Below are 22,079 nucleotides of genomic sequence, written 5' to 3' on the forward strand. Positions count from 1 at the left end.
AAGAGATTTTAGATAAAGTTCAGAGGCGATTGACTAAAATAGTTTCTAATCTGTGGAATGTTGAATATGAAGAAAGGTTGAGACGATGCAAGTCGCAGAGTTTAGTGGGAAGAGGGTTGATATGATAGAGACAAGTTATTAAGGGGTGTTATAGGATTAATATTGAAGAGGTTTTTCATCAAATGATTGGAAATTGGAAGAGAACAAGAGGTCATCCCTGGAAGCTGTATAAGGCAAGTATGAGCAAAAGAGTGAGAAGCAGATTTTTTGCATGGAGAGGTGTGAATGATTGGAATACATTGCCTGAGTGCATGTGGTGTTTGCAGAGAATCTGAATATGTTTAAGGCATGGCATGATGAGCTATATGACAAAAGGGACCTCCTAGATGAGTCTGTGACTCCATGGGGTCTTAGGATAATAATAATAATAATAATAATTATTATTATTATTATATTATTCTTTTACCTTTTTTATATCAAACACACAAGAAAAGCAAAAAAACTACAGCACACTAGTACCCATGTATGGGAAAGAAGTTGATGCTATGTTATGTTTCTTACTTACGTGAGGGTTGTAGCCTTTAAAGGAAGACAAAGGAAGGGAAGTTGTTTCATAGAATAAAGTATAGAGCATAAAAGAATGTTCTATACTTGTATTCTATTAAATATATTCTGGTAACAGAAGGTTTCCAGAATATATTTAATACATCTCCTAAATTTATAAACATTGTCTCAATTCAACTTTCTTCAGGTGGAATGGAAAAAACAAACAACTTTCAGGCCTTGTGATGGGAAGTCTTCTATCTCCTCCATGCGCAGACTTATTCATGGAAAATTCCGAAAATGACATCTTATTACGTACGGATCCTAAACCATCAATGTAGTGGAGATATGTTGACATATTTGTAATATGGAAACACAGTGGGGGTGCTTAGCCGACCAAATCGTATTCTTATTGGCTTAAACTACAATATTAAATGATGGTACAGCATGACAGAATTTCATGCTGGCTGGGGCATCACCTGGTTAAACAAGGCCCCCATTGTTTTTGTCAGGGAACCAGGGCAAACAGCAAAAAATCAGCTACTGGAACAAACCCTAAACAACACCACAACTCAACATCACCAGAGATCAAGATCGGTATTATCAACATAAGAAGCCTGAATGGCAAAGAAACGGAGCTAGCTGAGGAACTGGATAAGTACCAGATCGATATAATAGGAGTGACTGAAACAAAAAAGGCAAACTGGTCTTTCTGAGCAATAAATATAAAATGTTATATTCAGGCAAAGACAATCAAGGAAGGAGTAGACATAGTATTCAACACTAAATATGAGGCTAATCTTCTTGAATGGCAGGCAATTTCAAGTAGAGTGATGTGGGCAAATATCAGAATGGGGAACTGGACAATGAGACTTATTTGCCTATGGTCCCACAGAAGTGGATGAATTTTTTGAGGTTTTAGAGAAAGCAGCTGACACAATGAAAAATGAAAAGTCGGTCCTTGTTGGGGATCTAAATATACAAAATATGAGATTTAAAACATAAAAATGCACACAAATTCACATGGAGAGAAGAAGCAAGGAATAAGAAAAGTCTTGTTATTGTGATAGTGATGTTTTCTCCCTGGTGCAGGACTCTAGAGTGTACAGAGGATTTGAAATTGGAAGTGATCACCATTTAGTCTTGAGCAGGATAAAATTGAATTTCATATTGAAAAGAATAACATGTAAGAAAGTTTTAAAGCGAATAAAAGTTGAAGTTATCTGCAAGGCAAATAAATCAGAACTCCATGGGGGACACAGGAAGTTAAACAGATAGTGAAGGAAAAGGAAAAAGCATATCAAAAGTTCCGTTGTATATTGGCAAATAAGTCAGCTTGTGCTTTTAGAGAATACAGAGACAAATGTAAGAAAGCTAACCACTGTGTAAAACTAGCTAAACGAAACATAAATATCAAGAACGTGGTAAGATATTCTGGATATTCAAAGTAATTATGGAGTAATTACTTTGAAAAATTGCTAAATGAAACTAGCAGTGATGACAGCACAGTGATAAAAAAATCAGGAATACATATCCATACTTGAAGTAGAAAAAGCCATCAAAATTCTGAAATGTAGAAAGGCAGCTGGAGTAGATGATATTTGACTAGAAATGTTCAAGTATGGAGGTATAAAAGTCTTACAGTGGTTGCACTGCATAGTTCAGAGGGGCCTGGACAGAGGAACGAATTCCCGATGATTGGAGTAGAGCTCTCATTGTACCCATATATAAAAAGGGAAATAAAACTGAATGTGAGAATTACAGAGGTATTTCCCTACTGAGTGTTCCTAGGAAGATCTATGCAAGTATACTTGAGAAACGGTTGAGAAGAATTGTGGAAGAAAAGCTTGGTGAAGAACAAGCTGGATTCAGGCCAAATAGAGGTTGTCAGGATCAGATTTTCACTTTATGACAAATAGTTGAGAAATCATGGTAATATAACAAAGATCTGTATTTAAGTTTTGTAGTTCTGGAAAAAGCATATGACAAGGTGCCAAGAGAGAAGTTATTCAAAACGCTACAGTTATATGGTGTTAATGGGGCATTATATCAAGCAATACTTAGTCTTTATTTGAGTTGTAAGTCAGCAGTTAGAATTAAGGAAGTAGAAGATGGTTTAATGTTAAATATCGTGTTAGACAAGGATGTACATTATCCCCTCTGTTATTCATTATCTATATTGATCAAATTATGAAGGAAAGTGGTATTAAATCTGATATCAAAATTGGAGATGTTAATGTCAGCAATCTGCTTTATGCAGATGATGCTATACTTTTAAATAAATCCAATACAGGTCTGCAAGATTCCCTAACTAAATTGAATAATTGTTGTAATAGATTTGGTATGAAAATCAGCAATAACAAGACAAAGACAATGAAAATAGGCAGAAGCATTAAAAGTATCAACTGCATTGTGAATAGAGAACCTTAAAACAAGTAAAACATTTCAGCTACTTTGGCACAATTTTTAGTGAAGATGGTAAATTAAATATGGAAATAGACAACAGTATCAACAAAGCTGGTATGGTTGGAAGTCAACTGAATAAAATTATATATGGAATAAGAGAGAAATTAGTGAAAACACTAAATTAGCTGTATATCAGACAGTATTTCAAACCAGTTTTAACTTATGGATCTGAGAGCTGGGTTAGAAGTAAAACACTTGACCAAAGACCAGAGACTGTAGATATGAGTCCTGAGAAAGATTAGGGGCATGAACAGATGGCATTACGCCCCCAATCTTTCTCAGGACTCTCATATCTGCGGTCTCTGGTCTTTTAATATGATATTAATATGGCAATATCATATTAAAAACGAGGATATTAGGAAAGAACTTGGCTTTGTTAGCATCCAGGAATGTGTTAGCAGAGCTAATCTCAGGTGGTATGATCATTTAAGCAGAATGGAAGAGGAAAGATTAGCAAAACAAGTGTTCTCTGCCAGGTTGGCAGGAAAAAGACCCAGAGAAAGACCAAGGTATAGGTGGATTGATATGGTAAAAAGTGACTTAGAAGATAGAAATATAAGATATGACCATGTTGGAGCCTTGACAGGAAAAAAAACAGATTGATTTGGGGGGAAAATTGTAGATAGGAAGTCAGTAATGATGTAAATTTTTCATGATGTACTATCATATCCTGTACACCCCTTGATGGTAAATGTGATGATGATGGAAACACAGTGTGGCAGAGCAATATGATTTTCTAACTTCCATAAACTTTTCACCATAAACTCAAGTTCACCTTAGAACTTGAAAATGAAGAGAAATTACCTTTTCTGGGCATATTAATTACAAAACAAACAGATGAAAGCATTTGTCTTAATGTGTACTGCAAGCCAACCCATACAGGTCATTACCTGCATTTCACCTCATTACACCATATTTCACAGAAATTAAGTATTATACATATTCTGAAGAACACAGGGTAATATCTATTATAAGAGATGAAAGAATATTAACAGAAGAATTAGATTTTATTCTCCAAATATTAACCAACAATGGATATCCAAAAAAAATAACAAAAAGAATACTATCCTCCAACCCATCTCTCACAGCAAATCCAGGGTTCTCATTACAGGACTTCAATTTTCATTCCTTTTGTTGGCATACTTGCACAAAAAATTGCCAACCTCCTAAGGTCTCAAGACATTCGGGTAGCCTTCAAACAGATTAGGACAATACGGAATATGTTATGCTCACCTAAAAACCAGAATTCTTTCAATAAACACCCTGCAGTTTACAACATTCCTTGTTCTTGTGGCTGAATTACATCGGACAAACTTCAAGAAGTCTAGAAATAAGACAAAAAGAGCACAATGGAGACATAAACAACAACAGAGAGGACAGTCCTGGTTTTGCATTCAATTTTTCCAACACTGAATGGGATAAAAGTACTATGCCATACATAGAAAATGACTACAGCTCTTGCAACATAAAAGAAGCCACAGCAGTAATCTGCTCACAAGGAACCTAGAACAGAAACCAAGGGGATGATTCTCAGTGATATCTGGAAATCACTCATAAGATCTCTCCAAACATTACAGTTTAATTTCACAGCTAATTATTGGACGCACCTGCTTAACAACGACTGACCAAGTGCTAGCATCCACGCTCCACGTATTTGTACTGTGTAACGGTTCCTAAGAATTTGATATTTTTCATTTAATCCAGTGGGTCTTAACCTTTTTTAGTGATCGGCACCCCCTTGAAAAATGTGTTTCTATTTCTTTATTTAGGAAATTACATCTATTGCAAGATAATTTATTTATTGAAAAATAAACACATACATTTACATATACATACAAAACAATATCTCAATTTTTAATGGCTGTGTTGTTGTTATTTATTCATAATAATACTTTTGAAGTGAGGCTCCTGTTTTTTGAAAGAGCCATACGTAAGTCATCACTTGCATTTAAGCGATTTCTGGCTTTTGTTTTTATGTGCAAAAGTGATGAAAATCCCATTTCACACAGGTAGGTGGTGACAAATGGTAAAAGTGTCTGCAATGCATTGCTTTTGCCAGCTGTGGATAAGGTTCTAACTGTGTACACCAGAATTGTTCTAAGTCCAGTTTTTCAAAATTCCATTTGAATACATGCATTGGCTTGTATTTCAATAAGATCATCTTTTATTAAATAGCTGTCATCCATTGAATCTGAGTCTAAATTTAGAAACTTCTCTCGCACCCCTAGAAATGCTTTCTCGCACCCCCAGGGACACACCCCAGGTTAAGAACCACTGATTTAATCTAAACTTGTTTGTTTTAAGCTGTTATATGTATATTCATCTAACCCAGAAGAAGCCACCAGTTAATGTGGCGAAACGAAATTAGTAGGTTACTAGTTGTATCAAATTTCCGACCAATTAAAACCCAATTTTCAGTTATCTTATTTAAGTATTTAGTGGTCGAAAAAAACACTGATCATAATCTTAGCCTATTTTTATTCTGATATGTTTAACTTATGTAGTAATTTTTAGTCTGTCATTTAAACTCATGTTTTAATAATGATAATATTTAACTAGTTGCTGTACTTAAAAATGTGTCCTTCAGGCTATCTTTTATACAATATACATATTCATTGTTAGAAATGGTAGCAAAAAAAAAGCTGAGATATACTACATTAAAGCCAGTTGGTTGGAACAACAACAATATGGAAGCAACTTGACAAATATAACTAGCAAGACAAAAACACTCATTTTTGGTGCTTGTACAATAATTAATATCAGATGAAACTACAATAGTAGTGTGCTCGTTCGAATTAGCAAAAAGTTCGTATTAGCGAATTTCTCCCCCACAAGAGACAACAATAACTAGCGTTTAAGACAAAAATAATCAGATTCTAATGATACATCAATTTAATTCTGTAAATAAATGAAGCTGATAGGAAAAAAGCTACTATACTGTCATATAATGCAAAACTTAAAAAAAATAATATAGTTCACAAATTTATTTTAATAAAAAATGTAGTTTGTACTGCATTGTTGAGGATTCTGATATAAAATTGTATACTTCAGTACATAACATAATTTGCATAAAAAATATCACATTTTTGCACATATAACACAAAAAAAATTTCACAAAATAATACAAAAAAGTTTTTTTATTTCTTTGTAAAAAAGTCACTGATTTTCTTTGTTTCGTGGAAGCTAAACTTTTTTTGAATGCTTCTTCTCAGAGCTGCATTAGCAATAAAATTTTGTGGAATGGCGTATCATTCTGCTTAGCCCATTCTATACGCATATTAAAACTGTCAACTGCCACTTCATGTTTTACTTCTTTTTTTTTTCAAGTTCTTTATCGTCATCATCGTCTTCTAATTCATTCCAGCATCATATTTATAATTTCAGCATCTAATTTGATTCCAAATACACTTTCGGTTCTACCTGTAATCCATTCCGTAACATCTGTTTGTGAAATTTCAACATCTAGAGTTATATTTTTAACCAAATTATGTACGTTTTGAATTTCCTCTTTTTGTGTATCACCATAGTTATACTGTACTGTAATAATAATAAAATAAATAATAATAGTTAAAATAATAATTATTAAATAAAAATAATAGTACACAAAATAATAATACGTAATAAAACTTTTTTTTTTCTTTCAAACCGCAGTTTGGATTACTGAAGGGTTCAGACTAAAGAGGTTCGGATTAGCAAGATACCACTGTATATTCATATATAACTACTTAAGAGAGGCCTCATAAAATACCCTGCATCTTATTCAATTAAAATCTCAACAACTAATCAGCAAAATTAAATGAATATCTTGCATAAATTTCTCTCAAGAATTGAAAAGTAACTGCAATGTGAATTTAATTAGTTCACTACTTGTGAATGCTCAGAGTTTCCTATATATATATATGTTATCAGTATAAATTAAATATATAAACTAATATGCAATTTGCCTCACCTGAACAGAAACCTCATCCTTACCAACATCTGGACTGGTAAGCAAAGGTTTCTTTTCCTTGATCCATGTTTCAGCTTCTATAGCTTCTGAGTAAAACTAACAAGTGAATAAAGATATCATATAGTCAGATTTCATGCTGATGAAATTTGATATTTTCAATATAAATGATCAAAAGACAAATTTGCAAAACAGATAATTACTGTACACTGCATAAACAGAAATGATGTTAGGTTGATCTGGATATCACAAAAAGTTCCACTACGGAACTGGTGAAGAACCAATTTCATATCAGTTGTTCAGTTTATGGCAACTAATCTAACAATTGAGTATCTTCCACAAGTATACAAAGTAGAAGTCTGTTCCACTACCTGGTTAAAGTATTACTGCACACCTGCTAGCTTTGACATTCAGAAGAGTGAAAGACTGAGTTTTCAAATTTAAAACATCAGGTTTTAGTTTTCTTTTGGATATACCAGAGTGGAGAGCAGGTAATCATTATGGGGGATTTCAACTATGGGACTATAAATTGGAAGAAGAAGAGGACATATAGTAGGATACAAATGTAATTTATGCAGTTACTAAGGGATAATTACATGAGATAACATGCGATGGAATATATTAGGGTTTGAGAGTGCTCAATCTAATAACTGCATCTGAGAATTTGTCTATAATGAATATGACTACATTGCTGCCTATTGGTGAGAGTGATCATATGATCTTATTGGAGTTGGGAGGTTATTAAATGTGTGGAATTTTCAGTTAAGATGGGGTATACGTGGAATTACAGAGCTGGTAAGTATGACAAGCTTAGAGATTGCTTGGATCAGTGCCATGGCATGTGAAACTGCAAGGGGCTGGATGTTGATAGTGCATGAGAAGTGGTCAAGGAGTGTTTGAGGGAAGTAATGGCAGACTGACACCTAGAGTCAGGAGTGTAAATCAAGTGGGAGTTAAACGGATAAAAATCATCATTAAGCTGGAGATGCAAAAAAATAAACAGTTGTGGAGGGAATTCAAGGAGAAAAATGACCAACAGACACATGAATAGCAAAGCACAGCTAAAAGGGTAACCAGTGTGATAAGAAAGATAAAAGCAGAGTATGAAAGGAAGTTAGCAATGCAGGCTAACGATAATCACAAACAGTTCCTTCGATATGCTGCAAGTAAAAGAAAGAATGCACATGGCAGAATGATTTTAATAAATGCTGATTGGAGGGAGGTAACTGAATCAGTCGAAATAGTAGAATTACTAAGTGAACACTTTGCTAGAGTATATCATCCAGGTGGTAATATTACAGGAACAAGAGAGCCAAAAGTTTATATGGGAACTGAGGTAAATGAAATGGAGGTGCATAACATATTACAGAACTTTAATGTGAATACAGCTGTGGGATTGGATGGTATACAAGCTTGAGTTTTACATGAAGTGGTGAAAAAATTGTCACTGTCCTTGACCATATTGTTTAATCTAAGTCTCAGCTCTGGGTTAGTCCTGAGGGGGGTAAAAAGAGGGGAAAATAGTTCCATTGCATAAAGAAGGCTCCAAGACTGATATAGCAAATTACCGATCGATCAGCATATCAGGTGGTGCATAAAAGACTTGTCAAAGTATTGGAGAAGTTGGTCAGGAGTAAAATACATGAATGGGTAGATGGAAATGGGATACTGTATGGGGGGGGGGGCAGCATGATTTTGTGAAGGGTAGGTCATGCCTCAGTAACTTGCTCACATTTTATAATACAGTGACAGCTGATTTGGATAAAGGTAATGGGTTTGCAGTGATACTGTTGGACTTTGCAAAGGCATTTGACAGGATACCACATAGAATTCTAATCAGTAAACTGCAGCACATGGGGATGGATATATGGTTGGTGAGATGGATAGGAGGGTGGTTGAATGGAGAGGTATCAGAGAGTAGTTTGTTCAGGAGTAAGGTCCAAAAGAAGGCCTGTGACTAGTGCCCTTATTTGTTTTCTAGAGATAGAATTGGAGCAGCACTGCATCTCCTTATTGCATCCCAAACGTGTTCTATGGATTGAGATCTGGGGAGCTTGCTGGCTACTCAATTCAATTAATATCCTTGGTCTTGAGAAGTATCACAGGCTCTCCACTGCTCATGTACAATGTGGTGTGGCATTGTCATCCTTAAAAATGAATTCTTTGCTTACAGCATCACGGAACAATCGAACATGACACTGAAGACCTTTGTTGCCATATCGTTCACCAGTGATAGTCCATTTTTACCAGCATTTGTAGCTCGATGCATCTATTAAGCATAATGCTTCCCCACACCATAATCCCAGCACTGCTGTATCTATCCCTTTCAAAAACATTCTCGCGATAGTAAGCAGAACCTTCATAACAGATCAGGTGTTATCTAGAATCGGAGGAAAGACTAATTGTATGTAAAGATTACATTCGTGTGTTGGTGTCTTGTCCAATTTTTATGGATACAACACCACTGTAAACGTGTCCTATGATGAGCTGTGGATGAAGGCATGCAGACTACAGGCCTTTGGGCCTATACAGCTACTTATTGCAAATGTCTTGCCAGAGTTTGTCGAAATAGCCACATACTTGTGCTTGAATGGAGCTGACCTGCTGTGGTGCATCGATTACATTTCTGTTATAACCAAAAATCTGTCTTCGTGCTCCATGGTACAGTGAGGGCAACCTCTTAGCAAACATCTGGAATATATTCCATTGGTTTGAAACACTGCCCAGAGCCTTGATACAGTGCAACATGAGATTCCAAACTCTCTGGAAATATCAGTAATTTTGCAGCCTTTTTCAAGCTTTCCAATAATTCTTCCCAGTGAAATTATCTAGATGATGTCTTTGACACATTATAAGACATCCAGTCTTGTAAAAAAAAAAAAAAAAAAAAAAAAAAAAAAAAAAAAAAAAAAAAACATCCAAGTTTGCAACTTAATTCCTTCACAATAAGAGGTGCCTTCCAACACAATTCACTTAGTGGAGCCTTTTGCCTTTTATCCTGTTGAGTGCTACCATGTGACTCCTTTGCATGCAATGTTATATAAATTGCCACAAACCGATTCGTGCGAGTTTGTGTAATCTTCAGAAATGGTGTTCGTCCTTAGGTGTTGGACACCAGTGTATTCACAGCATAGAAAAGTTATTTCATTATATCATTTTTTATGAAACAAGTAGCATTTATAACCTTTCTTCATTTCATAAGGTATATACAATGAGGTGAGTTCACTTAATTATTACAATAGTGACTTTTACTTCGCTTATGAGAGATGGAATTCATTTTTAAGGATGATGCCACACCACATTGTACATGAGCAGTGGACAGCCTGTGATACTTCTCAAAACCAAGGATATTAATTGAATTGAGTAGCCAGCAAACAATTCAACATCTGAGAGCACATACAAAAATATAGTTAAGCTCTAATATCTAACTAACTAAATTAAATTTAGTTCTAAGCAAGACTTCAGGAGCCAAAAATAAAAATTATGTCAAAAAATGTCTTTGCTCACAACATACAAAAAGAAACAAATATTTAACTAAACTTTACAAATACCACAAATATATATCTGAATACAGATATCCTACACAAAACTATTTGTCCTGTAGACAATCCCACTCAAAAGTTAGTGCTGATTTCTTCTCTCATGGAGAAGAAAGCTATGTTTTGAATTATCAGAATACCAAGTAGTAGGATGATTTTTAAGCTTCATTCTCTTGGTTGTATTATTGTTTCCATTTTATGATCCAAACATTTGTATTGAATGCATCACAGAAACAATTCCCACAGGTATGTCCTAGTTTACAAAGTGGGTAGCATCTTCACTCTACAATCTAATAGGCTATGAGTACAAATCCCATGGTGGATGGATATCTGTGAATGCTTTTAGGTGGTAGATGAATTTCATCACCCAGACAAGTCCATAATCCTAGTTATGGGAGAACTGAAGTAGTTTAAAAAAATCCCATGTGTAGTCTCTAAAAGCAGGGTTTCCACACATTTCACTAAATGCACAGATTACCAAATCAAACATTCATCAGTGAGATACACATAAGAAAAGGTAGGACAACATTATTCCTATTTCACATTAAATTCTCTGCCCTTTTCTAAACTTTAGTTCTCCAAGAAGTATGCAGAGGCTATTCAAGAGAAAAATCAAGCTCATCACAAGTGGATTTATTGGAAATCTCCACCTTGCATTTCAGCCTATACTAAAGTTCAAAATAGCTATAAAATAATGATCAATACACATCCAACAACTAACTCTGAAAAGTCCAAAGTCAGGAATCATACATCATGCCAAAATCACAGTTATGCTTTCTAAACCCTTGTCAGAGCTATAATGTTTATGAATACAACACCACTGTATTGATATATAATGAGATGAATCCAGATGGCTCTGTAGAAAAGGCCAACCTTCTAGATTCTTACATTTGCTCCAATTTTTTATTGTCTCCCATTCTAAACATACAACAATCAATGCTCACATTAATATTTTGTATGAAACAATCAGAAGAACCTTATAATCAATTTAGTTTAATCCTTTATCCAAGTGTGAGCAAACAAAGTTTGCACCTGAAAGTATCTTCAGGACTGGGGTAAGGTGGTACAACACCAGGGCAACTCGTTGCAAAGGTGGAGCAAGCAACCAACAACTCCTGTCTCAGTATCTCCTATAATGCAAAACACATCTCCTTGCGGATATGTCTAATGTTATGCATTAAGGGAAGGGCCACCACCCAGACTAGTTTCGACCTTTATTGAGGTAGAAGGGGAGTTCATGCCTTTCATCACTGGCCTCTTTAGATTTAAAAAAAAGTTGTGCTGAGAGTCAGCTTGATAGTGAGAGAGGAGAAGAAAGATAGAGTGGATAGTAGTAGATAGTTAAAAGAGGCCTCAGTCGATCTACTTGGCCTGACTTAAATGTCAGCACCAAGCAGATCTCCGACATTATCGCCCTCCATCCGTTCTTTTCAGCTTTCCCCGGTCAGTCACCTCTTCAGGTGTCTGCCCGAGGAAAGTGGGGAAAAACAAATGAAAGAAGCACCACATGATAAAGAGGAACTAGTAAATAACAATAAAAATTACATATAACAATTTGTAAGAAACTAGGTAAATTCTGAAATTTCAACCTGAATTACCAGTTTAATACTGAGAAGAGCGGGGGCAGAGCCTGGCCTGGGTGATGCAGCCCACAAGGAGCTGCACCGCCTCGGTGTAAGCCTTCGCAGCCCAGGTTCTCAGGATACCCCCTCCTGTGTGGAATAGACATAGACCTTTTTTTACAACAAAAATTCTAATCTGAAAGAGGACAAAAAGAAGAAAAAAACAAACCAGAATTTTTTTTTTTATTCCCCGTCTGGCAGATCTCTACTAGGAATGGACTGACTTGCCAGCATGTTAGGAGAGGTTTGAATCCTCCTGCTGTCTATTTTTGTGGGTTCTAATTATGTGATCGGCTAATTTATCTCCGCGGACGTAGTTTAGCATGTAAAGGCCTCTGTACAATGCTAGTCCCACGTCGTCCCCTGCATCAATAAAATCGTTAATCTGTTCAGGAGTGATTTCATTTATGTCCTCGACAAACATATCGTTCCATTCTGCGCTGACAACTTTAGGCCCGTTTTTTCCTGTGAGTATGAGTTGAATGTCTCCGAATGTTTCTATTGCTGTTCTTAATAGCTTCACATGCTCGAGGAAGTCCTTTAGGAGATGCAGTATTGGTGCATTGGCTTTCGCGTGAGGGAACTTGGTGGGTTCTGAAGTTGCCTTTATATTTCCAACTTGTGCTGGACTTCCTTGTTTCGATTTTTTAATATTTACTTCTTCAGGGCTGGCTGGCCTCTTTTGTGCGGTTTCTGCATTGTTGATTTCCATATCTACTGCCTCCGTGTTCTCTTCTATTGTGACTGCAGTGATAGTTCCGTTTTGTTGGTGCTGCTGGTTATTTTCGGTTGCTACGTCTGTAGTGGCGGTTTGATCGGTGGCCAGTTCCTCCTGCCCTTCATCTCTCCTGGTTGCAGGCTTCTCCACTGGTGTACTTGGCAGTGTTTCGGAGGTGGCGGCATGATTCTTTGTTGTTCCCTCATGCGCAGCCTTCAGGGTGGGGAAATCCTTTGGTTCTGTGCCAATAACATTTTGGGCTGTTGTTTCCGTGTTGGGCATAATAGTGCCTCCCAATTTTTCGGCCAGATTTCTGTCCGGACAGGTGTCTATTTTATGGCCGTTAGTGCCGCATTTTAGGCATGCCGATTGGCACTGTGCTAGTGTATGACTTGCTGTTAGGCAGTTCTTACACATTAACTTCGGGCACTGGGCCCCGAGATGAGTTAGGGCACCACATTTAAAACATTGCCTCTTTACTCCCGGGTAACTCACCATTACCCTGGCCAATCCGATCATTACAAAATTCGGAACTTCTGTTTTCATCGTTAACGAGAACGTGACTTCCCCCGACATCCATTCAGGGTAGTCAGCGTCTTTGCCTACTTGGACATCTCGTACGGTTCCCCATTTTGAAAAGACTTGATTAATTATGTCGTTGCCTCCTAGGTATTCCAGAGGGAATCGCTCTATTCTCATCTTTTTAGAGATGCTACCAACGACAAAAGGATGGCAAAGTTTCCCTTCACACTCACCCTCTTTGAGTAGTTTCTCCCTTGTTGTTGTATTTTTACAAACTACTTGATATCTGCCACCCCCATAGGGGATAAAGCCAGAAATATTATCTGCCCCTACGCAATCAATTAGCGCTTTTGCAAACGTCCTCTTGTGTACACTTGCGTCGATTTCGAACCCGAGGGTTCTTACTCTCGGGTAGAGCCGAAGACATACTTCAAAAAAAAAAAAAAAAGGGAAGAGTAGACCCTTGTACGATCCAAGTCCACAAAAAGACAGACCTGTAGAAAAGGCCAAGTTTTCCCTGTTTGCAGATAAGAAAAACCTGTTAAACTTAGGTACAGGGGGAACACAAAGAACCAAAGAAGAAAAAAAAGACAAAGGGTTCTTACCAAGGCAGCAGGACTGTAATAGGAGCTCTCTCTCGGGGTCTGGAAACTGGAATCCAAGGCTGGGATACTTTCACTGCAGAGTTGGAACATGGAGCTTTCTCTCGCGGCCGCTAAATCTGGGACTTGTCTCATCAGTGGGATCTAGGCTAGAAGCATTAGCAGGTCATCTCTACCTTAATGCATAACATTAGACATATCCGCAAGGAGATGTGTTTTGCATTATAGGAGATACTGAGACAGGAATGTTGGTTGCTTGCTCCACCTTTGCAATGAGTTTCCCTGGTGTTGTACCACCTTACCCCAGTCCTGAAGATACTTTCAGGTGCAAACTTTGTTTGCTCACACTTGGATAAAGGATTAAACTAAATTGATTATACTCTAACCAAGTGAAAAATAAAATTTCAACAATCAGAAGAACCTTGCCTAGTCAAGATATATCAAAAAATTCTCCTGGTCTTGACAGTATTTTTCTGATTATTTTGAAAGTTTGCACTCCAAAGTTGACTCCTAATTTGTGTCTCCTTTTTATATTCTTCTATTTCATTAGTATTTATCCTGCAACTTGAATATTAGTCCATTTCTGATCTATTCTTAAGAATAACAAACCTTTGCCATTAAATTACCATCCATGGCTTCAATTTATTTTTTTTTTCTTAAATAATGAAGACATTTATTTATGAGATTACTTCTAAACCTTAAAGCCTCTCAATTAAGTAGCTGTTCTTAATATCTTCAGGGTTTTTTTTTAATCAGGTATGGCACAAAGGCCTAATAAAGTAACCACTCATCTTAGGATCCTTTTCTGAATTACACAACAAGATTGATAGCTTTCTCTCTAGTTGCACATAATGCTGATTAGATATCACAAGGCTCTGTTTTTCATCTACTCTTTTCCTTCTATATCAGAACCCTGTGACATCTCCATTTGGCAGAAATAAATCTACAGTTTTGCTGATAATACTGCATTGCTCTTCTCTTTTAAACCTTAACTAATAAAGCTTTCAGTACACACACACAATGAACAAAACTTCCCAAGAATAAATACTTTTACACAGAAATTCTGACTTCCAAATCATTTTTAGCATAGGGATTCTGATAACTGCAATGCTAGCAAATTCAATCCAATTTATTTCTCAAAAAACGAACCCTTTCCTTATGACCTTACTTTGGCAACATAAAAATCTCCAGCATGCGAATTCTCTTCTTGGGAATGCTCCACACCTCCAAATGATGAAAAATGTCAGTTCAATGTTGCTAAGTGTAAAAGTATGAATTCTGGACTGAGGACTGTCTATCGTAAACCTACCTTCACTGGTCACTACATACTGCAGTAATCTGCTCATCATCCTTCCCAAAAAAAATTGGAATCATAAAAACTCTATTGCATCATGCTTACAATGTGTGCTCTAATCCACAAGATCTCAAGCAAGAACTTCTCATTATCCAATATGTTATGTAACTGAGTATTTCTCAAAATGGACCTTACAATGTATTTTTGATTCTTACAAACTAACAACCGTGAAACAGTCTGGAGAGCACCAATTCTGTATATATTTCTGGCATTTCCAAACCAATTTCAAAAATCCTTAAGAAATATAACCTAGTGCCTACATTTATTCCATTCAATAAACTCACCTTGTGGTTTCCTTCTAAAGATAAACAACCTCCTCTTCCTGGCATTTATCAAATTTCCTGCCACCTTTCCCATTACAGATCAACCAGATGTGATACAGAAAAGAAGATTACAAGAATGCTAGTCTTACATCATTAATAAGAAATATGAGAAACCTAGAGTAGTGCAGAATGGAATTAACACCAATCACAGAATCTTCTGGTCTAAAACACAATGCAGCTTCAATTTCAAATGTTTATTTAAGGAAACCATGAAAGCTCTGCTTCAACGTCCTAATCTGAATTGAAAGAGCTGCCTCTCCTTAACAGAAATCTGGAAAAAAAAGTTTCATTCTCATCAAACATTAATAATTGTTGATGATGAATATTTCTATGGTTTAGCAAATCTTCATTTAATTTCAGGTATGAAGACCACATGCTTCTAAACAGAAACAGATTTTATTAAAATAAACAATATAACCATATAAGGTTCATAAGTTGTTTGATTTACATTGTCAAAGGTACAAGGCATGTATTAACAAAAATACTACAAAAAATAATTACACGAAGCAGATGTTACATGAACTTCAACATTCTAATACATATAAATATGGTTTTTCTAGTCTGTCGAAGTTTATATGTGTTCACTGTGCAGAAATGTTTTTTACAATTTCATATGAAATCTTTTTCCCTCTATATTTCTGCTACAACTGAGGAACTGTATTTGTTGATTTTGTCATACATCCACTGAGAATTCAGTATGAATTCCTAGTGTATTGAGAGGGAATGCATTCCCTCTCAATACTACTTTTTACTATAAATGTGTTAGTTTAGAATTTTAAGGAGTATTTTACAAAAAAAGGAGATGTAAAAGAGTTATACCATTTGTGACTCCACTGCATCTAGCAACCTTAATCTACGAACACTGGTCAAATCTTTCAGTTGCTGCAAGCGCATCTGCAATTCCTGAAGCTTGGTTTCTACATCAGATGAAGCAAAATGGCCACTTCGGATCATCTGCCGTCCTTTACTGCTCACGGTGGCAATTAAAGGCTCATGAGAATGAATTTCTGCTTCTAAAGCCTACAGGAAAATAATATTTCAAGAATATGTGCAAAGCATCATGTTATCTGAAACTATTTTTTTTTCAAATATTTTTCATCAACAAATAAAGCACCAATTACTAAATATTCAAACTGATTTGCATTTCTGAATTGTTTAAGAATTAAGAAATGTAATAAGTGAATTCTTGTTTATATTCTACAATGTAATTAAAAGCAAGAGGCTTAATACACTACCTCTGTATTAAGTATTTAATACAAAAGGTAGTGTATTAATTGTATACACTACCTTTGTATTTTGTATACAAATCCAAAATTAAATTTTGTATTTAATACCTTCATATTAAATTTATTGGAAAATACTGTCCAATAAATTTAAAATCATCTAGACATGGATTAAATAAAGCTCTTTAATGATGTGTGATAAATTCTAATGACATATATGACTGAATTTAGAAAACTTTTACAGTTTTTAAGATTTCAGGAAATAATTTCTTGAAGAGGAAGTAAGACAGTCTACTCAGAATTTAATTTCAATCTTTCAATCAAGATTGAAATATTCCAATCTTAAAACTGTAAAACTTAAAACATGATGTTTCTCATCTAAAAAATCTGAAGATTATGTTGTATCTTTAGCTAAGTTATTTTAAAATTCATTTTTTCAGAAATCTAAATTAAAAGTAACTTTTGCATTCAAGTCATGTGTGTACATGCAGGTGTACATTCTAATTTTATTATAAATTACATAAAAGGTCAAATTCCAGATGGTTGGAAGAGCTCTAACAGCACTCATATATCAAAAAGAGAAATAAAACAATGTAACTCACTACAGCAAACCTGTAGAAACCATTGGAATAGTTTGTCATAGTGGATAGTTGGGCTGTTGTTAATTTCTTTTAGCATAGCACTGTGCCTGTAGAGCTTTGGTCGGGACTTTTCAGTAGTTAGAGTAATACAACGTTTGCTATAGTAAAATTAATTGTAGACAGAAACGTCCCTAGTGAGTGTTCCAGGTAAAATCTATGCAAGCATATTTGAGAAAAAAGCTAAAAACAAACTGTAGATTTGGTTTAAATTTTGTAGATCTGGAAAAGGTGTATGTGCCAAGAGGAAAGCTGTTCAAAGCTATGCAGTTATATGATATAAATAGTCAGCAATTAGAACTGAAGGACATGTAGGAAGATTGTTTGTCTCTAAAATCAGGCATAAAGAAAGGGAAAACACTACCTTGGCTGTTATTTATCATCTAATATGGATTCCATTGTGAAGGAAAGCAACATTAGACTTGATCCAAATCAAAAATATTAAATTAATTTAATTTCTTTATACAGATGATATTGTTCACTGAAATGAATCCACTACAAGTCTTCATGACTCTTTCATACACTGAATAACTGCACTACCAAATTTGGTATGAAAATCAATAATAAAAAGATGAAAGCCATGAAAATAAGTGTGGATACAGAAAACATTTTCAACAATGAATCTATAAAACAAGCATAACATAATTTAGGAACAATTTTTAAATATGAGAGTGCTGGGAAAACTTAGGAAGTGCACAGGTGCATCAATGGCAGAATCATATTAAAAATGAAGATATTATAAATGAGCTCGACATCAGTAGTATTCAAGAATGCATGAAAAGAATTTATCTAAGGTGTATGATAACTTAAACAGGATTTGGGAGAAAAGGTTAGTAAATTAGCAACTTGATGCCAAGATGGCAAGAAACAGACCCAAATGAAGTTCAAAATCATCTGGATTGATGCTGCTAGTAATACCTTAGACGAATGAAATGTAACATATGACAATATTGGAGACCTCATACCAGACTAATTTAGAAGAAAACTGCTGATAGGAAACTAGCAATAATATAAACATAAATGTATATTACAATTAGAATATCACACCACGATGATATATATATATCAGAAAGTGATGATGATGATGACCCTCTGAAACAGCTTAGACAATTTAAAAATTCAATATGATGGATTGTGAGAAAGACTTAGGTCTATTCATAACAGGTGTTATAGCAAAATCTTATACATAGATCACCTTATTTGACAAATTTTCTTCAAACAAGGATATAATCAAGGCTGTCAATGACTATTTTGCATAATTTGATAAATCCAACTTTTTAGATGGGATGAAAAAATTGGAAACTCGCTGGACCAAATGTGTAGACCTCGATGGAGACTATGTTGAGAAATAAAGGTAATTTTTTTCCAAAAAAATGCATTTAACTTATTTTTTGTACCAAACTTTTCAAACAACCCTCATATATTCTGACCATTTTATTACTATGTGAGATGAATCCTGCCACCTATATATGAGCATTTCAACTTACTAATCTTCAAATGAAAAAATCTCTCTTATACAGAATTTGCATGCCCCAGATAAGAATATGAGGGCATCATGGAGCTACCAAAGCTTCAGCATTACCCACAAAAAACTTCTTTTTTCTTCTTATTTTTTTCTCTACTTTATGTATTAAGAATCATAGTAAATGTTCTCCTTCCATTTTTTTTTTCAGCCAGCTCCCAAGTAAATCACAGAAGTAGAAGTCATTCTATTGACAGCGGTTGCTGTCTCCTGTACTCTTACTTTGATGTCCCTCTAAAATCATTGATAGTCATGGGCTCAGCCACTAGTGACAGCTAAGAGAAGAGACCAGCAGCCTACTGATTTTCAAAAGTGAGGGTTAAAAGACTTTGGTGCCTTTCGATTAAAAAAACAAAAAGAAGTAGATGATTTATTTTATATAGATAACTATCTCCATTTCTCATACTGTCCAAATACAGTTAAAGGATAATGCAATTACTAAAGGGAAAATTAAAATAACTGACCTGATGTTTTTTCTGGAGATTCTGAACTGAAATTAAATTATTGCCCAAGTCTTCAGAAGCAACTAAAGGTTCTTTTTCACTTATCCAAGACATTTCATCATCTACATCTCTGTAGAATTGCTGCAAAAGAAGAGCATCTTCTAGATTTTCCCTTCGAATCTGCACAGGTTCATGGAGAGATTGATATCTATCAGAAAGAAAGAAATAAGAAGAAAAGTTTACTGAATAAATCTGTCATACATAGCTGAAATATATAAATCCAAGCTTTTTTAGGATTCCAAAGGAATTATCATGATAGACTATTTGGAAAAGAGTAAGCCTGTTATGCATTTATATCACTTCTAATTCAGAGGAAATTTCAAAAATATATAGTATACATTAACCAAAAATTAATTTCACAGCTAATTAATTTCTTTCAATTTTACAAGTTTACAAAATTATCAATTTCAAAATTTAATCCTCTATTTACTAAACAGTGTTGTGACGTCTTTCTTCTCCGTTGTGTATTCTGGCTGTTGACTGACTCCACTTTTGAACACAAAGAAAATTTATTTTTAACTGCACCACTCTGCGTTCACATTTGTATGAACAATACTGTGGAATCAATCATCAGCAAGCACAATATTATATAATCTAATTCGGATCAAAACTCTCCTTAGACATTTATCCTTAAATTATATAGCAATCGTAGTTCTCTAGTCTTATATTACTTTCTCATTAAATAGGGTTCCTGCTTAGATTTGAACTATTAAATGAGCGGTGCAATGAAATGAAATCAGGCAAGCACAAGAGTCAAAACAAATGGAAACATTTAATACATTAACACATGAAATTACATTAATCCAAGAAGTTCTAAACATAAATAATATGATCATGAAATAAACAAGTTCTTATTGAGACAATAATAACTTCACTGTAGAGTACACTGAGCACGATTAGATTTTTAATATATAGATTTCTACCCTTATTGTTAAAAGCTTCTAAGCACAAATAATTTTTTTAGACAAGGTTAACTATTCTTTGCATCTTAATAGTTTTCTCTCTCTCAGCTCACATTAGTACGAAAGAACCTTGGTTTTTAGTAGCGGTTTGGTTGGCTCGGGGAACACATGCCTCCTTGCTATAAATTGGCTATCCTTCGGGTTTCCTTGGCAATTCTTGTCATGCCTCTTGTCCTTTACTATTACTGGACGAGGAAATAGAATTCTGGATATGAACAAGAGCCCGAGAAAAGGTAAGTCAAACGACAGAGAGCTCCCTTGTCTCTTCCACTCGGATCCACTAGTTTCTGCTTCGTTCTCCTCTCTTTATCAACAGCGCATGTCTCTTCTCTCCCATTTTCGTGCCAAAATTCGCCTCGTGGTTTCTCTGTTAACACAGCATAGTAACTAGTGCCAAAATGTACACTGGCGGATAACTTCATAATTTCTCACAGCACTTAATTTCTGTTATACTGGCTAAGTCCTTGGCAATGGTTTACACAAACGGATTAAGTTCCGAGTTTCCATGCACTTACATAGGATATATACACTCTACAAAGAATTAGCACAAGATAAATAACTAACAACTATTAGAATATATAATTATTTTATAATTATGGAATATACAGCAATAAGTAATAATTTGATATTTATCTGATGAGCAAATTTGGCTCAGGGAATGGCAGATCATGTTAAATCCTGAATGAAACACTATTATATCATAATTCTCTTCATTCAGAATTTAACAACAGTGCTTACTGTTTGATTAAAACAATAAATACTTTAAATGACTATACATGTAAATTACATAAGCAAAATAAAGAATTTAATGTAAACCACTAATATTTCATGATAAGTATTGCACCACATCATCATCGGAGTGAAAACACGATGGGAACTAAAGCTACATGAAGAAAGAAAGAAATGAACAAAGGTTCCAGAGTGCTTTTGTTCTGCAGTTTTCCAGCCAGTCATATGATGCAATCAAGAACCCATGGGAGCTGAGAACATAGTTATTATCACAGTTGTAAACAGACATAACCAAAAGGCACAGGAGCAAAAGCTTGTTACAAGATGTAAAAGTGCATGACACAAGGCAGGTTTAGCAAGAAAATCGTTAAATTAAAATTAACAATTAAAATTAAGGTATTTGCATATAGAATTTCATATATAGACATAATAAAAAACGATTATTCATGTACAAAGAGAAAGTGTATGTATGACATGCCTAATGAATCAACCTGGGAATACATATATATAATTAAATATATAAAAAAATATATATTTAATCACATATACAGGGTGTTCGGGATAAATTTGACATATTTATAATTAATTATATTTTTCCGTAAGTTACATGTATTAACACACACTTCTCTTCATTTAAAAGTTTGGACCCTTCTTCATTCATATACAAGATGTCAGAAAGGATGGATAGCTGGAACCCACCTGAATCATGGAAGAGAATAACTTGTATCATGATGATTCGTGCCCGCCATCAAAATAAGGATATTACGACTGCTGCCCAATGCTCCCTGAATACAGTAAAAACAATCAGGCATGAACTAGAGACTTGCAATGGTGACTACGAGGATGTAGCAAGAAGAAAGATCCCTA

The 22,079-nt window shown here is 35.0% G+C and overlaps 1 protein-coding gene across 1 annotated transcript in view; it reads right to left on the reverse strand.

Annotated features, from left to right (window-relative positions):
* Positions 1 to 22,079, reverse strand: part of kst (spectrin beta chain, non-erythrocytic 5 kst) — a 687,893-nt gene that overhangs the window by 134,222 nt on the left and 531,592 nt on the right. Inside the window, exons 65-67 of the mRNA XM_090398802.1 lie at positions 19,483 to 19,669; positions 16,455 to 16,655; positions 6,959 to 7,054 (exon numbers count right to left, since the gene is read on the reverse strand). Of these exons, the coding sequence (XP_090254928.1) occupies positions 6,959 to 7,054; positions 16,455 to 16,655; positions 19,483 to 19,669 (484 nt within the window). The remainder of the gene's footprint in view (positions 1 to 6,958; positions 7,055 to 16,454; positions 16,656 to 19,482; positions 19,670 to 22,079) is intronic.

The sequence above is a fragment of the Typopeltis vanoorti genome, chromosome 10 (genome assembly GCF_054136105.1).
Source record: "Typopeltis vanoorti isolate ZY-2024b chromosome 10, IOZ_Tvanoo_1.0, whole genome shotgun sequence".
NCBI lineage: Eukaryota > Metazoa > Arthropoda > Arachnida > Uropygi > Thelyphonidae > Typopeltis > Typopeltis vanoorti.